General features: G+C 35.8%; 1 protein-coding gene across 4 annotated transcripts in view; it reads right to left on the bottom strand.

The window, feature by feature from the left end:
- LOC124426080 (aryl hydrocarbon receptor protein 1) overlaps positions 1 to 17500 on the bottom strand; it is a 123979-nt gene that overhangs the window by 18007 nt on the left and 88472 nt on the right. For 2 of the 4 annotated variants that reach the window (XM_046967355.1, XM_046967358.1), the window contains exons 3-4: positions 10482 to 10600; positions 1145 to 1234 (exon numbers count right to left, since the gene is read on the bottom strand). In XM_046967355.1, the coding sequence (XP_046823311.1) occupies positions 1145 to 1234; positions 10482 to 10600 (209 nt within the window). Of the gene's footprint in view, positions 1 to 1144; positions 1235 to 3795; positions 3897 to 5380; positions 5476 to 10481; positions 10601 to 17500 lie in introns of those variants that run through there. The other 2 variants (XM_046967357.1, XM_046967356.1) reach the window with 2 other exon arrangements.

Below are 17500 nucleotides of genomic sequence, written 5' to 3'. Positions count from 1 at the left end.
GTGACGAGTCATGATAAAGGTAATCTTGGTTTTCTGATATCGCGATGACATCGTTGGGCCGTCTAAATCTTGAGATTAATCGTCGAGCATAAAAAAAATTTTTGGTATTTTTTCCTTTTTATAAATATTTAATTAAATATCTGTTTATAATTAAAAAGTAAAAAATCAATGGTAATATTAAAAAAAATTTTTTCTTTTTTCTAATTCTATTATCTAAATCTCTCTCTCTCTCTCTCTCTCTCTCTCTCTCTCTCTCTCTCTTTCTCTTTTCCTAAAAATAAAATTTTCTGTTTCAATCATTTCACAAGCTTAAAAAGATATTTTTTAATCCTTCGCACTTTTTATTTTCTTTTCATAGACATTTTTTTGTTTTCAAACAGTTCATTGAGAATAACAAAACAGTTCAATGAGAGTAACAAAAATTTTTATAACAAAAGATTGTTAATACGTAATCTTAAAGAATGTGGGGAAACAAAAAAAAATAAATAAAAGAGGGTGCCTCGAAATTATAATTTAAGATACTATAATATCTAATTAAAATTATTATTTGAACTTTATCGTTTCTATACTCGATGATCTTATACAACAAGTATAAAAGTTATAATAGTAATAATGTAGTTAATGAAACGAAGGACATGGATTATTTTCTTTTTCTATCTTTATTGTCGATAAAAATCGCGATCGAACGAACAGAAATTATCCCATATTTCTAACGAGTATCGGCCGAGTATCGTTTTCTAAAGTAAACGAAGGTGAACGAAGTGCTCCGTAGTGTTGTTGGCTCGTTTGACGATCCTGTTTGCAGGACGTTATTAGCATTGAAAAATGTGTGCACGCTGTCGAGGGAAGAGTAAGGATACGTCGCGTTTGAGAAAGGGATGATGCTTGGGCAAACGTGACATGTACGGTAAACTTGACAAGGCTGGCGTGACTGTCGAGCGCATGTAAGGGTGTAGCCGTAGACGAACCGAGAGTAAACCGAACAATAATAAGGGTAAAACCCTTGGATTTTTCTTCGGTAGGCTTTATAGCTCTTGACACGTATCATCAAGGGTGAAAAGTTTTCCCTTTCGTTGTCTTTCCGATAAATGTACAATGTTAAACGTTCCCTAAGCTATATTAGAAATCATTACTAAATGCTTACCTGATGAAAGCCAAGGTAACTCTCTATGCTGTGAGTTGCGAAGAAAACCTCCCCGTCGCAAGTTAATATCAAGAGAAAACCATTCAGTGCCTGAAACAATAATAGAAATATATTTCTCACTTAGATTGATCAATTAAATGGATTATTAATTCTTTATTTTTAATAATTCCATAACATTACTAATTTTAATAATAATGTTATGGAGTTATTCAATCGAAGGGAAAATTTCTCTTTTTGCGGTATTGTAGTTTTCTTTGAAAGAAAAAAAAAATAAACAAACGAACAAACAAACAAGCAAACGTACAAACAAAAACCAAACGAACGAACGAACGGACAAAAAAAAAAAGAAAAAAAATGAGACAGACAGATATATATATATATATCTATATATATATATATATATATATAGAGAGAGAGAGAGAGAGAGAGAGAAAAGAGAAGAGAAGAGAATTAAACTCGTGTGCCGCGGAGGAAACGCAGTAAACGAACGCCACTGTGTTTTGTGGCGTAGAGAGTTAAAACGTTGCGGAAAGTTTTCCCATTTATCGGTAGACCCGATACCGACAAATACCAAACGAGCTTACGAACTCGAACGTTCGCATCGAAGCCTAAAATATCCGTTCCAGTTTCTAACGGGTATTTGGTATAGGATTATACTAGCTGAGAAAACCATTTAACCCTCGGCCGCACCGTCGTTTCCGAGCTAAACGTGGATTGTTTTGTTTTATTTCGCCGAGCTCTGCCCCGTACCAGGCACGCCAGTTAGACCTTATTGTTCTGAAATATGGCGAGCGTTCGATATCCTCTACCGAATAGCATTTTATAAGAAAAAGAAAGAGAGAGAGAGAGAGAGAGAGAGAGAGAGAGAGAGAGAGAGAGAGAGAGAGAAAGAAATAATGAATTCCATCGTATTTCTTTGCATGCAAATCTTATACAAATTCTGACTGCCATTCGTTCATCGAATAACGGACGATCGATAACCAATGTTAATGTATTATCAAACCTTTCTTAGAGAAATATTTCATTTCGAAACAATATCAATAATATCGAGCGACGTAAACGAGAAAAATAAATGAGATCTTGACGGAATTTATTTTTTTTTTTTTTTTATTCATACCATTTTTATTCCTCCAACGTGAATATAAAAGAAAATTTGCTTTACGAAAAGCACATATGAACATTTAAATATTATGTCACATATTATTTCTTTTTTTTTTCTTTCTTTTTTCTTTTTTTCGATCATACAACGGATTAATCTCTCTCTCTCTCTCTCTCTCTCTCTCTCTCTCTCTCTCTCTCTCTCTCTCTCTCTTTTCTGATACTTCCTTCTAAGAAAGAAAAAAAAAAAAAAAAAAAAAAGAAGAAGATTTCAATTGTACTTAAAGATAATTGTTTCTTCCTTCGTAAAATATTCTAATTGACATTTCAATTGAAATTTGTAAAAATATTATTCATTCACGTTGGATTACTCCAAAACGTAGGAAGTACGTACGAATAGAAAATGGTACCCACAGGAGTGATCGCATGCGCGGATGCTGCGTTTTGATTGGTTTATTCGGAGGGTGGGCCTTCTGCGTAGCGTCAATAGCGATGTGCGCTAGGGTGAGCTTCGAGTTTTCGAGCATCGTATTCTAACACAAGCTTACTTTTACTATATCCAAGGATAGTGCCTCTCTAATAGGATTTTCTCGGCAGTGTTCTCCCCTTCTTGTTATAGCTTAACCTTACCGTACCAGAGAAATGGCCGACATGGCCATTTCGTATATAGCGAACGCTATCGTCTCACGGGAACCTTTTCTTACATGCGGAAGTATAATTGCAAGTTAATCCAATTACGAATCGATCTGTTAGATTTGCCTTTGGGATTATTCACCTTACAAACATTTTCATCTTTCTTTTTCACTTTTTAATTATATACTTTATATATATATATATATATATATATATATATATATATATAGAGAGAGAGAGAGAGAGAGAGAGATACATCTGCAATTTTTAATTTCTATTTAATAAATATATTATTATAGATATATAATTGTTAATTAACGGTACATTAAGAATATTTTCTATCTTATAATTATCTATTCGTTCCTTTTAACATTTCCAATTGATGTGTATCTTATTTTTTTTCTTTCTTTCTTTCTTTTTTTTCTCTTTTTTTCTTTTTTTTTTTTAAATTCATTTGCTAGAGTATACGTTTTATCTTCGTATCTTATATACTTTTTTTTTTAAATAATATCCATATATTTCTACATATTTTTGTATAATATAAATATCTATACATATTTGTATAGAAAAGCTTACGCTATGATTCCTTATTATATATATATATATATATATATATATATATATATATACATTTGTGTGCGTGTGCATGCGTGCATGCGTGCATGCGTGAACTGGTATAATATATGTACGTAAATTATGTTTACTGTATATAACGTTAATAAAATAGAAATAAAATGGAGGATGATCGTGTCGTGTAAGAAGAAATGAAACGGATAGTCGCGGAAGTAGAAGCGTCGTTTTAAAGAAAACAAAGATTCCTATTTATCGCGTGAGCTCGGTGGAGAATCAGTCGCGTGCCACTCGCGAGTACTTGGCGTGTTCCGCCCAAGCGTGAACTCCTAATACCCCTTCATCCTCACCTTGACTCTCTCGTATTAGCTGCTAGCCGATAATACTTCACGCACGAAATCTTTCTTTCCGTTTTTCTTCGCGCTCGTGCGAGCGCGACTTCTATTAGAGCAAAGACGCACGAATAATAAACGACAAGATAAACAGACCGAAAGAATATCATCGCGATTCGCATCTAATTCATATTGCACATATCATTGAGATTTGTTTTCTATTATTCATGCATATTCATCTTAAACTCTCTCTTTTTCTCTCTTTCTCTCTCTCTCTCTCTTTCTCTCTCTCTCTTTCTCTCCATCTCTTTCTCTATCTGTCCGTTCGTCTATCTGTTTGCCTATCTATTTTCGCGAAATTTCCTTTCGTCCTTGACACTTTGACCGACCTTCGTACGAAGAAAAATGAATTCCCTTGTTCGTAACAATCATCGTTTTTATACTCTTTCGATTTTGTTTCGACTATAGGAAAGAAAAAAAATAAATACGAAAGAAAGAAGAGAGATTTGGAAAAGGTAGCAGAGAGAGAGAGAGAGAGAGAGAGAGAGAGAGAGAGAGAGAGAGAGTGAGAGAGAGACAGGGAGAGAGAGAAAGAGAAGAAAGAAGGATGGTGGTGGGTGTCGATGCGAAAAGGGTGTATCGAAGTAAGATATTCTGCAGGAACGACTTCGGTAAGAGGGGGAGGGGGTGAGGTGGTGCTGCCAAGAGAGGGTCGGTGTGGTATCTAAGGGAGGAAAGGAGCACGCGATCAATACGCGGGAAGGACTAGCGGTGCCAGACCAAGGCGAGCCCCGTCGACCGGCAACCTAACCTCATATCATCCCATCCCATGCACCCACCCAACCTAAGCTTACCTTTGACTCACCTCACCGCTCAGTCTCACTGACTGACTCACTGCCAATTGACTTCTCTCTCTTTCTCTCTCTTTCTATCTATATTTCTTTATTCCCCCCTCTATCTCTCTCTGTCTTTTTCTGTCTCTTGTCTTTGTCTATTTATCTCTTTCTATTTCTCTATCTTTTGCTCTTTAGCTTTCGCTCTTTCGCCTTTGCCAAACCGACAATTTAAACGCTTTAAATCGAGTTACTTTAGGCGAACTGTGTGGGACACTTCCTTCCTTTAGTCCGGAGGCAGTGAAAGTATCGAAAGGTCTCTTAAAAATCCAACTACAGCCGTACGAAGCTGTCTCGCTCGACGACCCTCTCTGCCTTTAACTCTCCTATCGATTTCAGAAACTTTCAATAGATTTAATGACTCGGAACGACTCGTTCGACCTCGGCCATTCAACGATTAACGTACCGAAGGGAATTATTTCGAAAGATTTTTCTAGAGTTTCTTTCCATTCTATGACTATCTATCTATCAATCAATCAGTCTATCTAATCTATTTATCTGTATATTATCCATATCAACTTATACATATCTATTGGATATTATCGAATTAGACGATGCAATTGGTCTGGAACGACAGGAAAGAAAAATACGTACAATAGTTTTTTAACATTGAATTTTGTCCTTCGGAAAAGATATTCCTTTTTTTTGTTAATTCTCCTCAATCCCGGTCTCTCCATCCTTTTTTAAATTTTCTCGAAAACGAAACTTACCTATCTTTCCTCACATAGGGAGCAATCAGGGTAGAGCAGACATGCAACCATCAGCAACAAGTAAAAGCCTTATAGCGTGGTGATCGAGTTGGCCGTCAGTCCGTTCGTCCGTCCGTCCGTCCGTCCATCCGTCCGTCTGTCCGTCCGTCTGTCCGTCAGTCAGTCAGTCCGTTCATCCGTTCATTCGTTCGTTCGTTCGTTCGTTCGTTCGTTCGTTTCTTGGCTCCATACTTCGTCGACTTATTGCCTTTATACCAAATTCACTTAGGTCGGTGTTAGAAATCGTTTATGCGACCCAAACGCGAATCTAAATTGCCTTACTCACGTACCCTCCTCGCACAAAATCCATCGTCGTCGTATCGTTCTTTTCTTTTCACGCGAGAATCGAGAAAAATAATCGATAGATGCATTTATATACCTATATACATATATATATATATATATGTATATACTTTATATACTTGTATATACTTTATATATATGTATATACTTTATCATCGTATTTATATCATCGTGCGAGATTGTATTAAAAAGGACGATTTTCTTTTCCGTAAATTTCTTTCTTCTCCTTCGGTTTTTTTTTCGGTTTCTTTTTCATTTCTTTCTTTTTCTCTCTTCTTTCAATCGTGAGAGAACATCGACAATCGAATATCGTCTGGGCACATTACTTACGAACGGTTAGTGTCCAGTTCGAGACCGATCGAAAATTCGTTCGAGGTAGCACCGTATAGAGATCTGGCGGGGAGAAAAATAGCTCGGTTGTGATTACGGGTTACCGGTTGCGGGGGTCATTTCTGACCACGACCCTCTTTTACCGCTACCAACCTGCAGCTCCTGTATTAATGCGATACACGATAGCCTGCTGGCTATTAAATAAAAAATATGAGACCAAAATGGCTGCTCTTGGGGCGATACGTCACTGAAAGGCGTGATTCCTACCGAAGTTATAAAAGAAAGAAAGAGAGAGTGATAGAAAAAGAAAGAGAGAGAGAGAGAGAGAGAGATAGAGAGATAAAGTGAGAGAAAGATAGAAACAGTAGACGATTTTACCGTGCATATTTAATGCCCCAACTAAATTTTCCTCTATCATTTCATATTTCATTAACGATCGATTCGGAAACATTTTTCAAATATTAAAACGTACGCTCATCCAACTATGCGTTCTCTCGCGAAAAGTATTCAAATGGCGTATTGCTACGATCGATATAGCGATTTCACGGAAACGATAACTCCCGGACGTTTTTGCATAAATGCATAATAGGAACTTTACTACTTTTAATTCATATACCTCGGATTAGAGGATAGATGGTAATTGCGTTTGCATTCGCGTCGGACGTTGTGAGCTTTTTACCGTTCCGCGGAATATCGATGCAGGATGTAGGACGTGATACGCTATAGCAGAGGTATATAATATATGTAAAAGGTTTAAAATATGCCTTTCGAAAGTTCACGCTTTTTTCTTTCTTTCTTTCTTTCTTTCTTGTTTCTTTTTTTTTTTTTATTTTTTTTTTTTTAATTTTTTTAAATTTATTTATTTATTTATTTATTTCGATAAACCGAACAGATAAAAAGGGTTTATCATGATTATACTCGTAGAAAAATAAGGTTAATCTGTAAGGATCCACCAACTTTCTTGACATTTCGTTTATTACTTTACCATTTTCCTATGAACTTTTATCGTACAGCTTGAACGTTTACATTGTATTTATCATATCCATAACTATATTTCCGTAAATGTCTTCGAATCCTTGTGTCGCTTTCTTCTGGCACCTATTCTTCCATCGGTGCGTGTTCGTTAGCCGACAGAAATGAAAACTAACTGCAAGAAACACGCGACGCCTCGTGCCCACGTAGAAATAAGCCCTTTTATCGTTATAAATTCTTGCCTTTCTTACAAAAAAAAGAGAAGAAAAGAAAAAAAAAAAAAAAAGAAAAATAAAAAAGAAAGCAAAAAAGAATAGAAGAAAAAAAAGAGAAATAAAATAAAAGCAAAAAAGGGAGAGAGAAAAAAAAAATTGTGAAAAAGAAAAAAGGAGAAAAATGAAAAATCAGAAAAAAAAAAGATTGAAGTCCTTTTATATACGTATACTGGTTATTAACGAAAGCATTTATTCCAGATTTCGAACGGAATATCTGTATTTCATTAACCTACAAGCATATGCGGTTACTTCGACGTTATAAACGATGGATGAAATACCATCGTCGTTATCGTCGTCATTGTTGTTCCGTATAATAAAGTATCCGATTATGTATCCGTAAATAATTCGCGATTAGATTATTATTTAAAATTATTCAAAACATTTGCAACCCCCTTATCTTTATTTCTTTCTTTATTTCTATATTTATTTCTTTATTTTTCCTCCTTTTCTCTTAGTACTTTCAACCCACGCAGAACAAAAAAATCGTCTCCCGTCCTTTTTTTTATCTTCTTGATATCCCTACCTACCTACCTACCTACCTACGTAGATACATACTATATACATATATCAATAACACGTTCAAATGATTCGTGAGCTCCATCCAAAGCTGGCTTGGCTGCCTGGTCTTTCCCAGCAAGATCAGTCGTCTCTTCTTCCTCCCACGCCTTTTTCCATCTCCCTTCCACTTACTTCGATCCCTTCCCTCTTCCTCCTTAACCCCTAACTATCCCTCGTTCTCGATCCCTCCCCGTTTCCCCTTACCGGACGACTTATTTCCCCCTTTTCTCGCAATATATACTGTTTTGCCGATCCTCGTAAACCTCACGAAGGACGACAGTAAATCCGGTTTATGACAAGGCGATCCACCAACTGGCCGAGCACATTCACGAAATTACGTTTGACCGATCGAATCTTTATATTCCACTCCAATTATAAAAGGAAACCCCCCTCCCCTCTCCCCCCCACCCCATCCTTTTCCCTTTTAAAGTGTTTTACGTTATCATAACATACATAAAGTTTTCTACGACACATTAGCACATTAATATATATTTAAGTAGTATTATATACTGTTATATATTACTTAATGAACGATTCGCCAATAGATCGATTAATTTTTAATTATCTTCTTTAACGTTTTCGAATAGATCGTAATAAATCCGTGGAAAAAGAATCGAAAGCAAAATTAATAAATAAATAAATGAAAGAGAAAATTAAGGAAAAAAGGAAAGAAGAAAAAAAAAACAAGAAGTAGAGTATCGCTTAGCGGTCTTGTCGGAGGCCCGTTTCGGGATTAGCTCCGGGGCAGGAGTTAGGCTATAGTATAGGCTAACGTAACGTAATTAACGAGCAGACAATTAATAACGCGGCCGTTATAGATGCTGGCAGGATCGTTCGATCGTAATGCAGGAGGACTCCGCATGAAAGGTACGCGTGCCTCCGTACGAGTTCATGCGAGTATATTCTACGCCCTCCCTCTCTCTCTCTCTCTCTCACTCTATCTCTTTCTCCCACTCCCCAAGCCCTCTTTCTCTCGCGCATGAGACTAAAACGCAGGAAAGGGAACGTAATAGCCTCGCATGATACGCCTCCATTAATCCGTGTATATACCCTTCCATACTTTGGAGGAATAGACACCTCGTACGCCTCGGTTTCATAGCCGGTTCATCAGCCGGATATCTTGCTCCTTCTTCCCCTCTCTCAACTTCCCCCGATCTTCCCCGGTAACCTCCGCCCGCCCCTTTTCATGCCATTCCCCGTTCCTCCCACCATTTACTCCTCTCATTCTCCTCCCGTCTCACCTCCTTTCTTGCCTTCTATCTATCTACCACTTCTCCCTCCACCTCTTCTTCCTTCATCCTCCTCTTCAATCTCCTCTACCTCTTTCTCTGCTTTATCCTCATCCTTCTATTTATCCCCCTTCTCCCCCTTAGCCCCCCTTGATAACCCCGCGATGATTTAATTTCGACGACTCGGTGTCATTGCAGCAAATTAACACGGGACACGGATAATGATTTTCTTTTTCTTTTCCTTTTTTTTTTCTTTTTTTCTTTTTTTCTTTTTGGCTAATGCTAATATTATCCCCTTGGTCTCGCACCTATCGCTCGTGTAAGTAACCATCTAAACTCGATGAGAAACAAGCTTTTAAAAGATAGGTAGGTAGGTAGGTAGGTAGGTAGGTAAGCAGGTAGGTAGGTAGTTAGGTAGATAGATAGATGAAGGGGGTAACGCGGTATCGGTTTCACGACGAACGCTTTCAATCACGAAATCATTCTGTAACACGCGTAAGTACTTACTTACTCCGGCCGACCATTCATCTTTCGACGTAGTATCTTTTAACCACAACCATTTATTTTCATTCATTCGTTCGATCCTTGATAAAACGCGATCGATCGGTCGTAAGTAATTAAAGCGGAAAGATAGATAGATAGATAGATAGATAATCTTGCGATGTTTATTAAACTTCAACTTTGACAATAGTTATTAAAAATAGATTGTTCATTTTAAATCGTAAATATGTAATATATCAACTGTCTATACGATTTCTAATAATTTATTTTACAAATTTATATATATATATAAAGAAAATATTTATCTATGTATAAAAAGAAAAAGAAAAGAAAAAAAAAAGAAACTATTCGAAATGATAAAGATTTTATTATAATGAATCTTCCTCTCTCTTTTATATATAATTTAAATTCTTGATACGTTTTAGAAAGAGAGGAAAAAAAATCGTTTCTTCTAATCGATTCGATCGAATCGGTCGAGTTCCGAGCATCGAGAAGTCGATCGATACGTGCTAAGGACAGACAGGTGCATTTTACGCATCGTAAGTACACAGACACGCGCTATGTATGTCTATTCGTTTACACGCGTTCACCCTCTTCTAATTAGTATGCGTCTTTTTTTTCTTTTTTCTCATCCTTTTTTTCATCCTTTTTTCTTACCCTTTTCTTCTCTTTTCCCTTTTCTATTTATTCATTACTTTCTCCCTTACCCTCTCTCTCTCTCTCTCTCTCTCTCTCTCTCTCTCTCTCTCTCTCTCTCTCTCTCTCTCTCTCTTTCTCTCCCTTTCTCTCTTTGTCTTTTCTCTCTTGAAATTATTTCACCTCGCCCAAAATGAGATCATAAATGTTAAAATATTGAGCGTGATAAGGGACCTTGAAAAAATGTATTACACTCACCTGTAGGAACATTTCGCCGTCAAGGTGATGATGATCGTACGCAGCTAGGGCGGCCAACTCACGTGCACGATAGTGCGAATCGTGATGCGAATTTTCTTCTTTGTCCTTGTGCATCACAACTGTAAAGAAGACACGAATGGATCAGAGATTGCGTGCGTTCGAATGTAAACATTCGAAAGGAATACATATATCCGTATATATACGTGATTGTTCGTGAATTCGTATTAAAAATTAATTAAATAAATAAATAAATAAATAAATAATTAAATAAATAAATAAATAAATAAATAAATAAATAAAAAGCTCAACAAAAAAAAAATAAGAGAAAAGATGACAAAAGTATTAATTATATTTCGATTAGGTCGATTTGGTCTCTCCTTTTTTAATAATAGAACGAATCTTAATAAGACCCCTTGCTTTTTTTTTTGCTTTTTTTACTCTCTCTCTCTTCTCTCCTCCCCTCTTCATTCTCTCTCTCTCTCTCTCTCTCTCTCTCTCTCTCTCTCTCTCTCTCTCTCTTTCTTTGTACCGCGTAGTTACTACTTCTTGGCGCGCAAAAAAAAATTATGTGAGTGATTAGAGTAGCCGTCGTATACGTATACGTCGGTGCAATCACAATCAGTTTTATGATTTCTTTACTTGGCCTTATATAGCCGACAAAAAAAGTTCCTTATCGTAACTTGAGAAGTTAAGATACGATTTACGATGGTAAACCCTATATGAAATTGTGAGACCCTTCTCTAAAACTCTTTATTGAAGCCGATCCCGTTAATGTTTTTATAATATATCGTTAACATTGTCAGAAATAATGATTATAAATATTTTTATTAATCTCATTTGTTAATATAAATAAGAATATTCGAAAAGTTTCGTTGTTAATTTAAGCTTTATAACCGAGTAATATCGAATGATTCGTAACGAGTTAATTTACAACATTTTAAGAAAACATTATCTTTTCCTTCCTTAACTGTCGCGTTTCCTCGTAGACCGTCACGTTTATCGGCGACACGGACGCGACTTTAATACGGCCGGTTTATTATTTAGTGCTACGGTGCTCTCGTATGTTCTAATTATGGCGCGCATATTAAAGCAGGAGGTAGGCAGGTGTATGGAACTGTAACAGATCGACGGAGTATTATAGGGCTTAAGAGGAAGTGTCGCTCACTTCCTGTCATGTATGTATGCACGCTCGCGTTCCTCTGCTTGATATCGACATCGACTATCCGAGAACGTTCGATTAATCTCGACGAATCCCTTTCGAAATTTTCACAGTTTCAAGACAACCTGTTTCGTAATTACATACGAAAATAAAAAGTATCTAAGTATTAATCTTTTCGATACTCTAACTCTTAACAGCTTCAATCTATCTATAAAAAAATATTAAACCCTTAATTGCGTATAATTAGATAAATTATAAAATTTATATTTGATAAACATGATAATGTAATTTTATATAGTTTTAATTATAAAGAGAAACGAAAATATCGTTTCTTAAGTATTTCTCGAAATTTTCTTTCAATCGAATTTTATTATATCCTCTTGATAATGTTTAATTTATATTCTTAATATCGTATAATATGTTGAATCATTTATCACGTTTGTATAGATATAACGTTAATTGTTTCTTTAAAGTTATCGTCAGAAGGATTGCCAAGACATGATTGATTATATTTTGTGCTAATTAAAAAAAAAAGAAAAAAAAAGAAAGAAAGAGGAGAAAAAAGACTATACAAAAAATCTTTTACAAACATACTTCGTATTCGTACGTAATTGACGACAATATACGTCAAATTAATTGTAATTCTTGCAAATGAAAATACACGAAAAAAAAAAACAATTTCTCTCTTTCTTTTTTTCTTTTTTTTCTTTTTTTTTTTTTGCAGACGAAACAAATACATTCGATCGCAAAAAATCTCTTAAAGAGTAATCGACAAATAATTGATCATGATCGAGGTGGTGGTATAGAAGAAAGGAAAAGGAAAGAAAAAAAAAAAAAAAAAAGAAAAAGAAAATAAATTCCTTCATTAAACGAAAGTCAAATCGCTAAATACTTTTTTATTTGTTTTTCTTTTTCTTTTCCTTTTTCTTTTTCTCTTTTCTTTTCTTTCATATAATTTCATTACAAAAAGAAATCGGTGTATCATCGTCTGTATTCGACGTTTGAATTTGAATCACGTGGGACACGTGAAAAATAAACTTTCATAGTAAATAAGCTTTAAAGGAACATTAGATATTAAATGTCGTCGATGTTTATAAGTATTTACAAGAGGGATATGCGACTTGGTTGTTGGCCAATGGCCATTGTTCGTAAAGAGCGACACACGCAAAGCTCCTACGAAAAGCAGCACGCGTGCGCCACGCGATCCTTTGGACCTCCCTCCATCCTTCCATCCCTTCATCCCTCCATACTTTCCCTCATCCACCCACCTACCCATCTCCCCCGCTCCTCGTTCCTGCCGAAAGAAGAACTCTTTCCCAGCCGAATAATAGAATGGATAAACGTGACAACGGGTAAGATCATAAGATGGAATCTTATGTGACGAATGAGAAAGTGAAAAGAACAAATTTCTAATGAGGATAGAATCTTTAAAGAGATACGTTACTCTTGTTTTTTTGGTTTTTTTTTTTTTTCTTTTTGCGATCAATCACGTTTTTCTAATATTATCCGGGGGGAGGAGGAAGGAAAAAAGAAAGAAAGAAAGAAAAAAAATAAAAGATAAATGTCGACACATATTACTTATTCTTAATTAAACATAAAAAGGATATTTAATCGATATTGAATATTAATATGTCCGTGTATAAACAATGAAAATATTGATATTTCATTGTTAAAGATAATCCGCTGAAAGTGTTTGTTAAAGCATTGTTTTACCATGAAAGGCGTATAATTTTCTCCTTTTTTTTCTCTCTCTCTCTCTCTTCTTTTTCTTTTAGTTTGTTTTCGTTTGTTTTTACAAACAAGCAGTCTATCACAGATGTGCATTATTTTTTTTTTTTTTTTTTTTTTTGGTAAATAATATTTTTCACCTTTAAACATTGATATAACGCGATTCGTACAATTTGCATTGATCATTTTCATAATTGGAAATTAATTTTGTGAGTGGGAAATGAGAAGGGGGGTGGTGGTAGTGATGGAGAAATGTGGGATGGGTTAAAGAAATATTCTGTTAGTGTTATTGATACATGGGAAATGGTATTACAATGAAAATGCAAGGACACGTGGCACGTGGAATTTAAGTTCATCGGTCGTTCGCATTGGTTGCTAACCATTCGTAAATGATTTCGTGCAATATCTTGAAACGCGAGGGCACGCGACCCTACACACTATACTCGACGAATGGTCAGTAGCCATTAGGGAGGCCTAAACTAGGATCGGAATTGTCGTTGGGATAACCGGTAACTTCCTGTTAGACAGAAGAAGGACGCACAAGTTAGATGACTCCGATGTTTCGTTACAAGTCGAGGGTTCCTTGTGGTATCTCTTACGGTTTTCACTTCCGACGTTGAACATTTTCCGGAGTATTCGATTTTTAATCTACCCTTAGTACTAACGACCGTGGCTAATGTTTCCTGACGAGGAGGTATCCTTTTCTCTTTTCTTTCTTTTTGCTGAACGAACCACCGTCAGAATCTCTAACAACGAATTTCTACTTCTTCGAATGCGTGGAAAAAAGAAAAAAAAGAAAAAAAAAAAAGAAAAGAAAACGTGAAATAGAAATAAAGAAAAAAAAAAGAAATCCCTACGAAAGTTGGAAAGTATAGAAAAGTGTTAGTAAATATCGAAGATAGTTTTAATAAACAATCAAAGAACTCGAGTTTTATTCTTTAAGATTTGTTATTGTTGTTGTTGTTGTTGTTGTTGTTGTTTTTCTTTCATTTTTTTTGTTCTTCTTCTTCTTTTTTATCTTTGTTCTGCCCGATGCATTTTCGTGCAATCATATATCCATTCTTTTCCCATTTGCGTGCTTCGTTCTTCCACGAAAACGATATGCGACTTACGTGTGCGCGATATTCCAAAGCAATTTACTTTACGCTTCAAAAAATAAATCCTTGGTGTACTTGGATAGGTAAAATGTAGTACGGAAGGTAACCGACGATATCATTCATAGACATTATGCCGATGTTCTTCATTTCCGTTGAGTTCTGTTCTATCGTTTGTTTATTATTGTTGTTGTTGTTGTTGTTGTTGTTGTTATTTCTTATTGTTATCGTAAACCTTATTCGTTCACGTACTCATAAGTCTTATTCGTTCTTAATATTTTTTTTTTTTCTTTTTTTATAATACACAAAGCCTCGATCAAAGTAAATAGATAAATTTAATTATAATATATGTATGCTTCTCTAATTGTTTTATATATATATATATATATATATATATATATATATATATATCATTATTATTTTTAAACGTAATTATATACGTAGGTGAATATAATTATATACATTTTTTTCTTGCTTTTTTATCTTTTTTTTCTTTCTTTCTTTCTTTTTTTTTTTCTTTTTTTTTTTTAGAAAGATCGCGCTCCGATAGGTATTTTAATTCTTCAAGTATTTGCCCTGATTTGATTTTCGAAACGGCGATCCATTCTTTTCATTTAGAGTAGCATCATCCTCGAACAGTCCTTTCTTTCTTTCTTTTATTTTCCTTTTATTTTTCTTTTTTCTTTTTTTTTTTTTTTTTTCTTTTTTCCTTTACATCGAATGATGACTTGTGTTTCTTTACGCAGCCGACGGTGTATCGATTGTGTTAGAGTCGACGTGGTCGACCGTCGTGACGGGTCCCTGTCCTAAGTGAATGGTTAAGTAAGCGATTATCTTTTGACCACATAATCGATGGATGATTAATGGAAACGTTCTCCCTCCGTGCGATATCTATTAAAGAGACACCCTCACAGATAAATACTATAACGCAACATCGGTCATCATGTTCGAGTTAATTCCTTCCTCATTAACAGTTTCGATCGGACAACGTCTATTATTTTCTTTAGACATTTTTGACGTTTTCAGTTTGCTTTTATACGACGGCTTACGATTAAACGCGTGACCGACACGCGTTATTGTTACGAAACCGTGATAATGTTTGACTAACGCGTCCCTAAAATATACCTTTTAAATATATACATAAATACGTATACAGATGGATGTTAACAACGACGTTTAATTTTCTTTCATCGTTGATTTCTTCTATCATTTCTTTATCTTTCGATTACGTGACAACGCGTAATGTCACATGTGTAGATATAAATGTATAATAAAATATCCGCGAAGATTAATTTTTTTCTCCTTTTTCTCCTTTTGAAAAAATTCACGTCGACACCTTCGTCATAAGCTTTTTACGTGAAATTTCTACTCGTAAAAAAAAAAGAAAAAAGAAAATGATCAAACGCAAATCGGTGCAAGGAAATTTCTAATAGCTCGAGCGGTAAAGAAAGTATCTAGAAATTATCACGATGAAAATTTTACATAGCGGTTCCAATGGAAATTCGTAAAAGCTTAGGTTCACGCGATTCGAGTTAACCGAAGATATTTTTGGGGTGTACCGGCCTACTTGTCAAAAAGAGTCTTATCGTCAAAGGGGGCGTTTTAATACTCGAGTACTCGAGTCTCACACAACATCGAATGACACGGCGTCCGTCGTCGTCGTTCGGAATCTCGTCGGTACATGCAAATCGCTGGCTCCGTGCTTCGAAACATTGGACGTTGGTTTAACTTAAGGTTCTTGCTGAGTCAGTACGTTCTTTCGTTCTTTCGTTCGCTTCTGACTGACTAACAAAAGCTAAGAGAGCCTAGCTTGGCTTACCTTTCGGACTAACCGAAGCTGATCTACACAATATACACCTTGCGATGTATATAGATTGGTATGCATACCAATATACATGAACGTAAAACCTTATAGGACGACATATTAAAGATCAAGCACGAAGCATGTAGATTAGCTCGCTAATACACTTGTCCCCTTACATAGTACTACCGCATTTGTTAAAGCCAACCGATTGTGTCTGAGAAACGAATTGCACTTACGATAAAGCCAACGAAAGGGTACTTTTCGTTAGCTTTGTCTTTTGGACTTTTTGAATGATCACGTTGACGATACACTCCCAATCTTTCTATTTATTTCAAATAAACCATACCTACTTAATGTTACATTCATCATGCGATAAATCGACGTAACATTCGACGGGATAAAAGGAAGAAGAAGAAGAAGAAGAAGAGAAAAAAAAGAAAAAAAAAAAAAAGAGAGAGAAAAGGTAGCTACGACGACGTTTTGCTTCAAGCCCAATGGAAGGACTCTCGTACTAGTTGGTACAATGCGAATGCGTCCCCCCTGTATAACCTTCGCTTGGCATACGGCGGACGGCAAATTGGAGGAAACGCGATTGTTCGACGTCGAGTTAATTCGCGGTCTGGCAGTGCCCGCATGATAATAGCGGCGAAGAGAGAGATTATTAGCCCCCCGAGTAATGAACGATCGTACACGGACGCGAAAACGTAGGTAAAACTGAAATCCTACGTAAGCGCACGCTTGTGAGCGCTACGCTCACACGCCAAACTATCGACGATTGTTATATTGTAATTTATAAACAGCATACCAATTACCAGACATTTCTGCATACCTGCTTGCTAGTTCGCTTATTCGCTTACTTACTCGCTTGCTTGCTTGCTTGCTAGCTTGCTTGCTTGCTTGCTTGCTTGCTTGCTTGCTTGCACTTCAATCGTGGAAACGTTCCTATGTTGAGACCGAAGAAAATAACGCGCGATGATTGCACGTAAAGCCAATGGAACTCTCGTTGCGTTTTATTCGACGACCTCGAGGTCAACCAAAAATCACGTGCACGGGACGCGAACGTTTTCTATGTCAAAGAAATATGTTTGGCAACAATCACGCCAAGGAACTTTCGTATTTTATCATATTCTCAACATTAATATACTCAGATATTCTATGTAAATATACTTTGGTCCATTGATTTCTTTCAATTGAGAGATTTTCCATTGATGAGAGGATTGATAGAGGATAATTG

This window comes from Vespa crabro, chromosome 8 (assembly GCF_910589235.1).
Source record: "Vespa crabro chromosome 8, iyVesCrab1.2, whole genome shotgun sequence".
Lineage (NCBI taxonomy): Eukaryota > Metazoa > Arthropoda > Insecta > Hymenoptera > Vespidae > Vespa > Vespa crabro.
The sequence above is the reverse complement of the archived record's forward strand: the minus strand, read 5'-3'. Positions and strand labels throughout refer to the sequence as shown.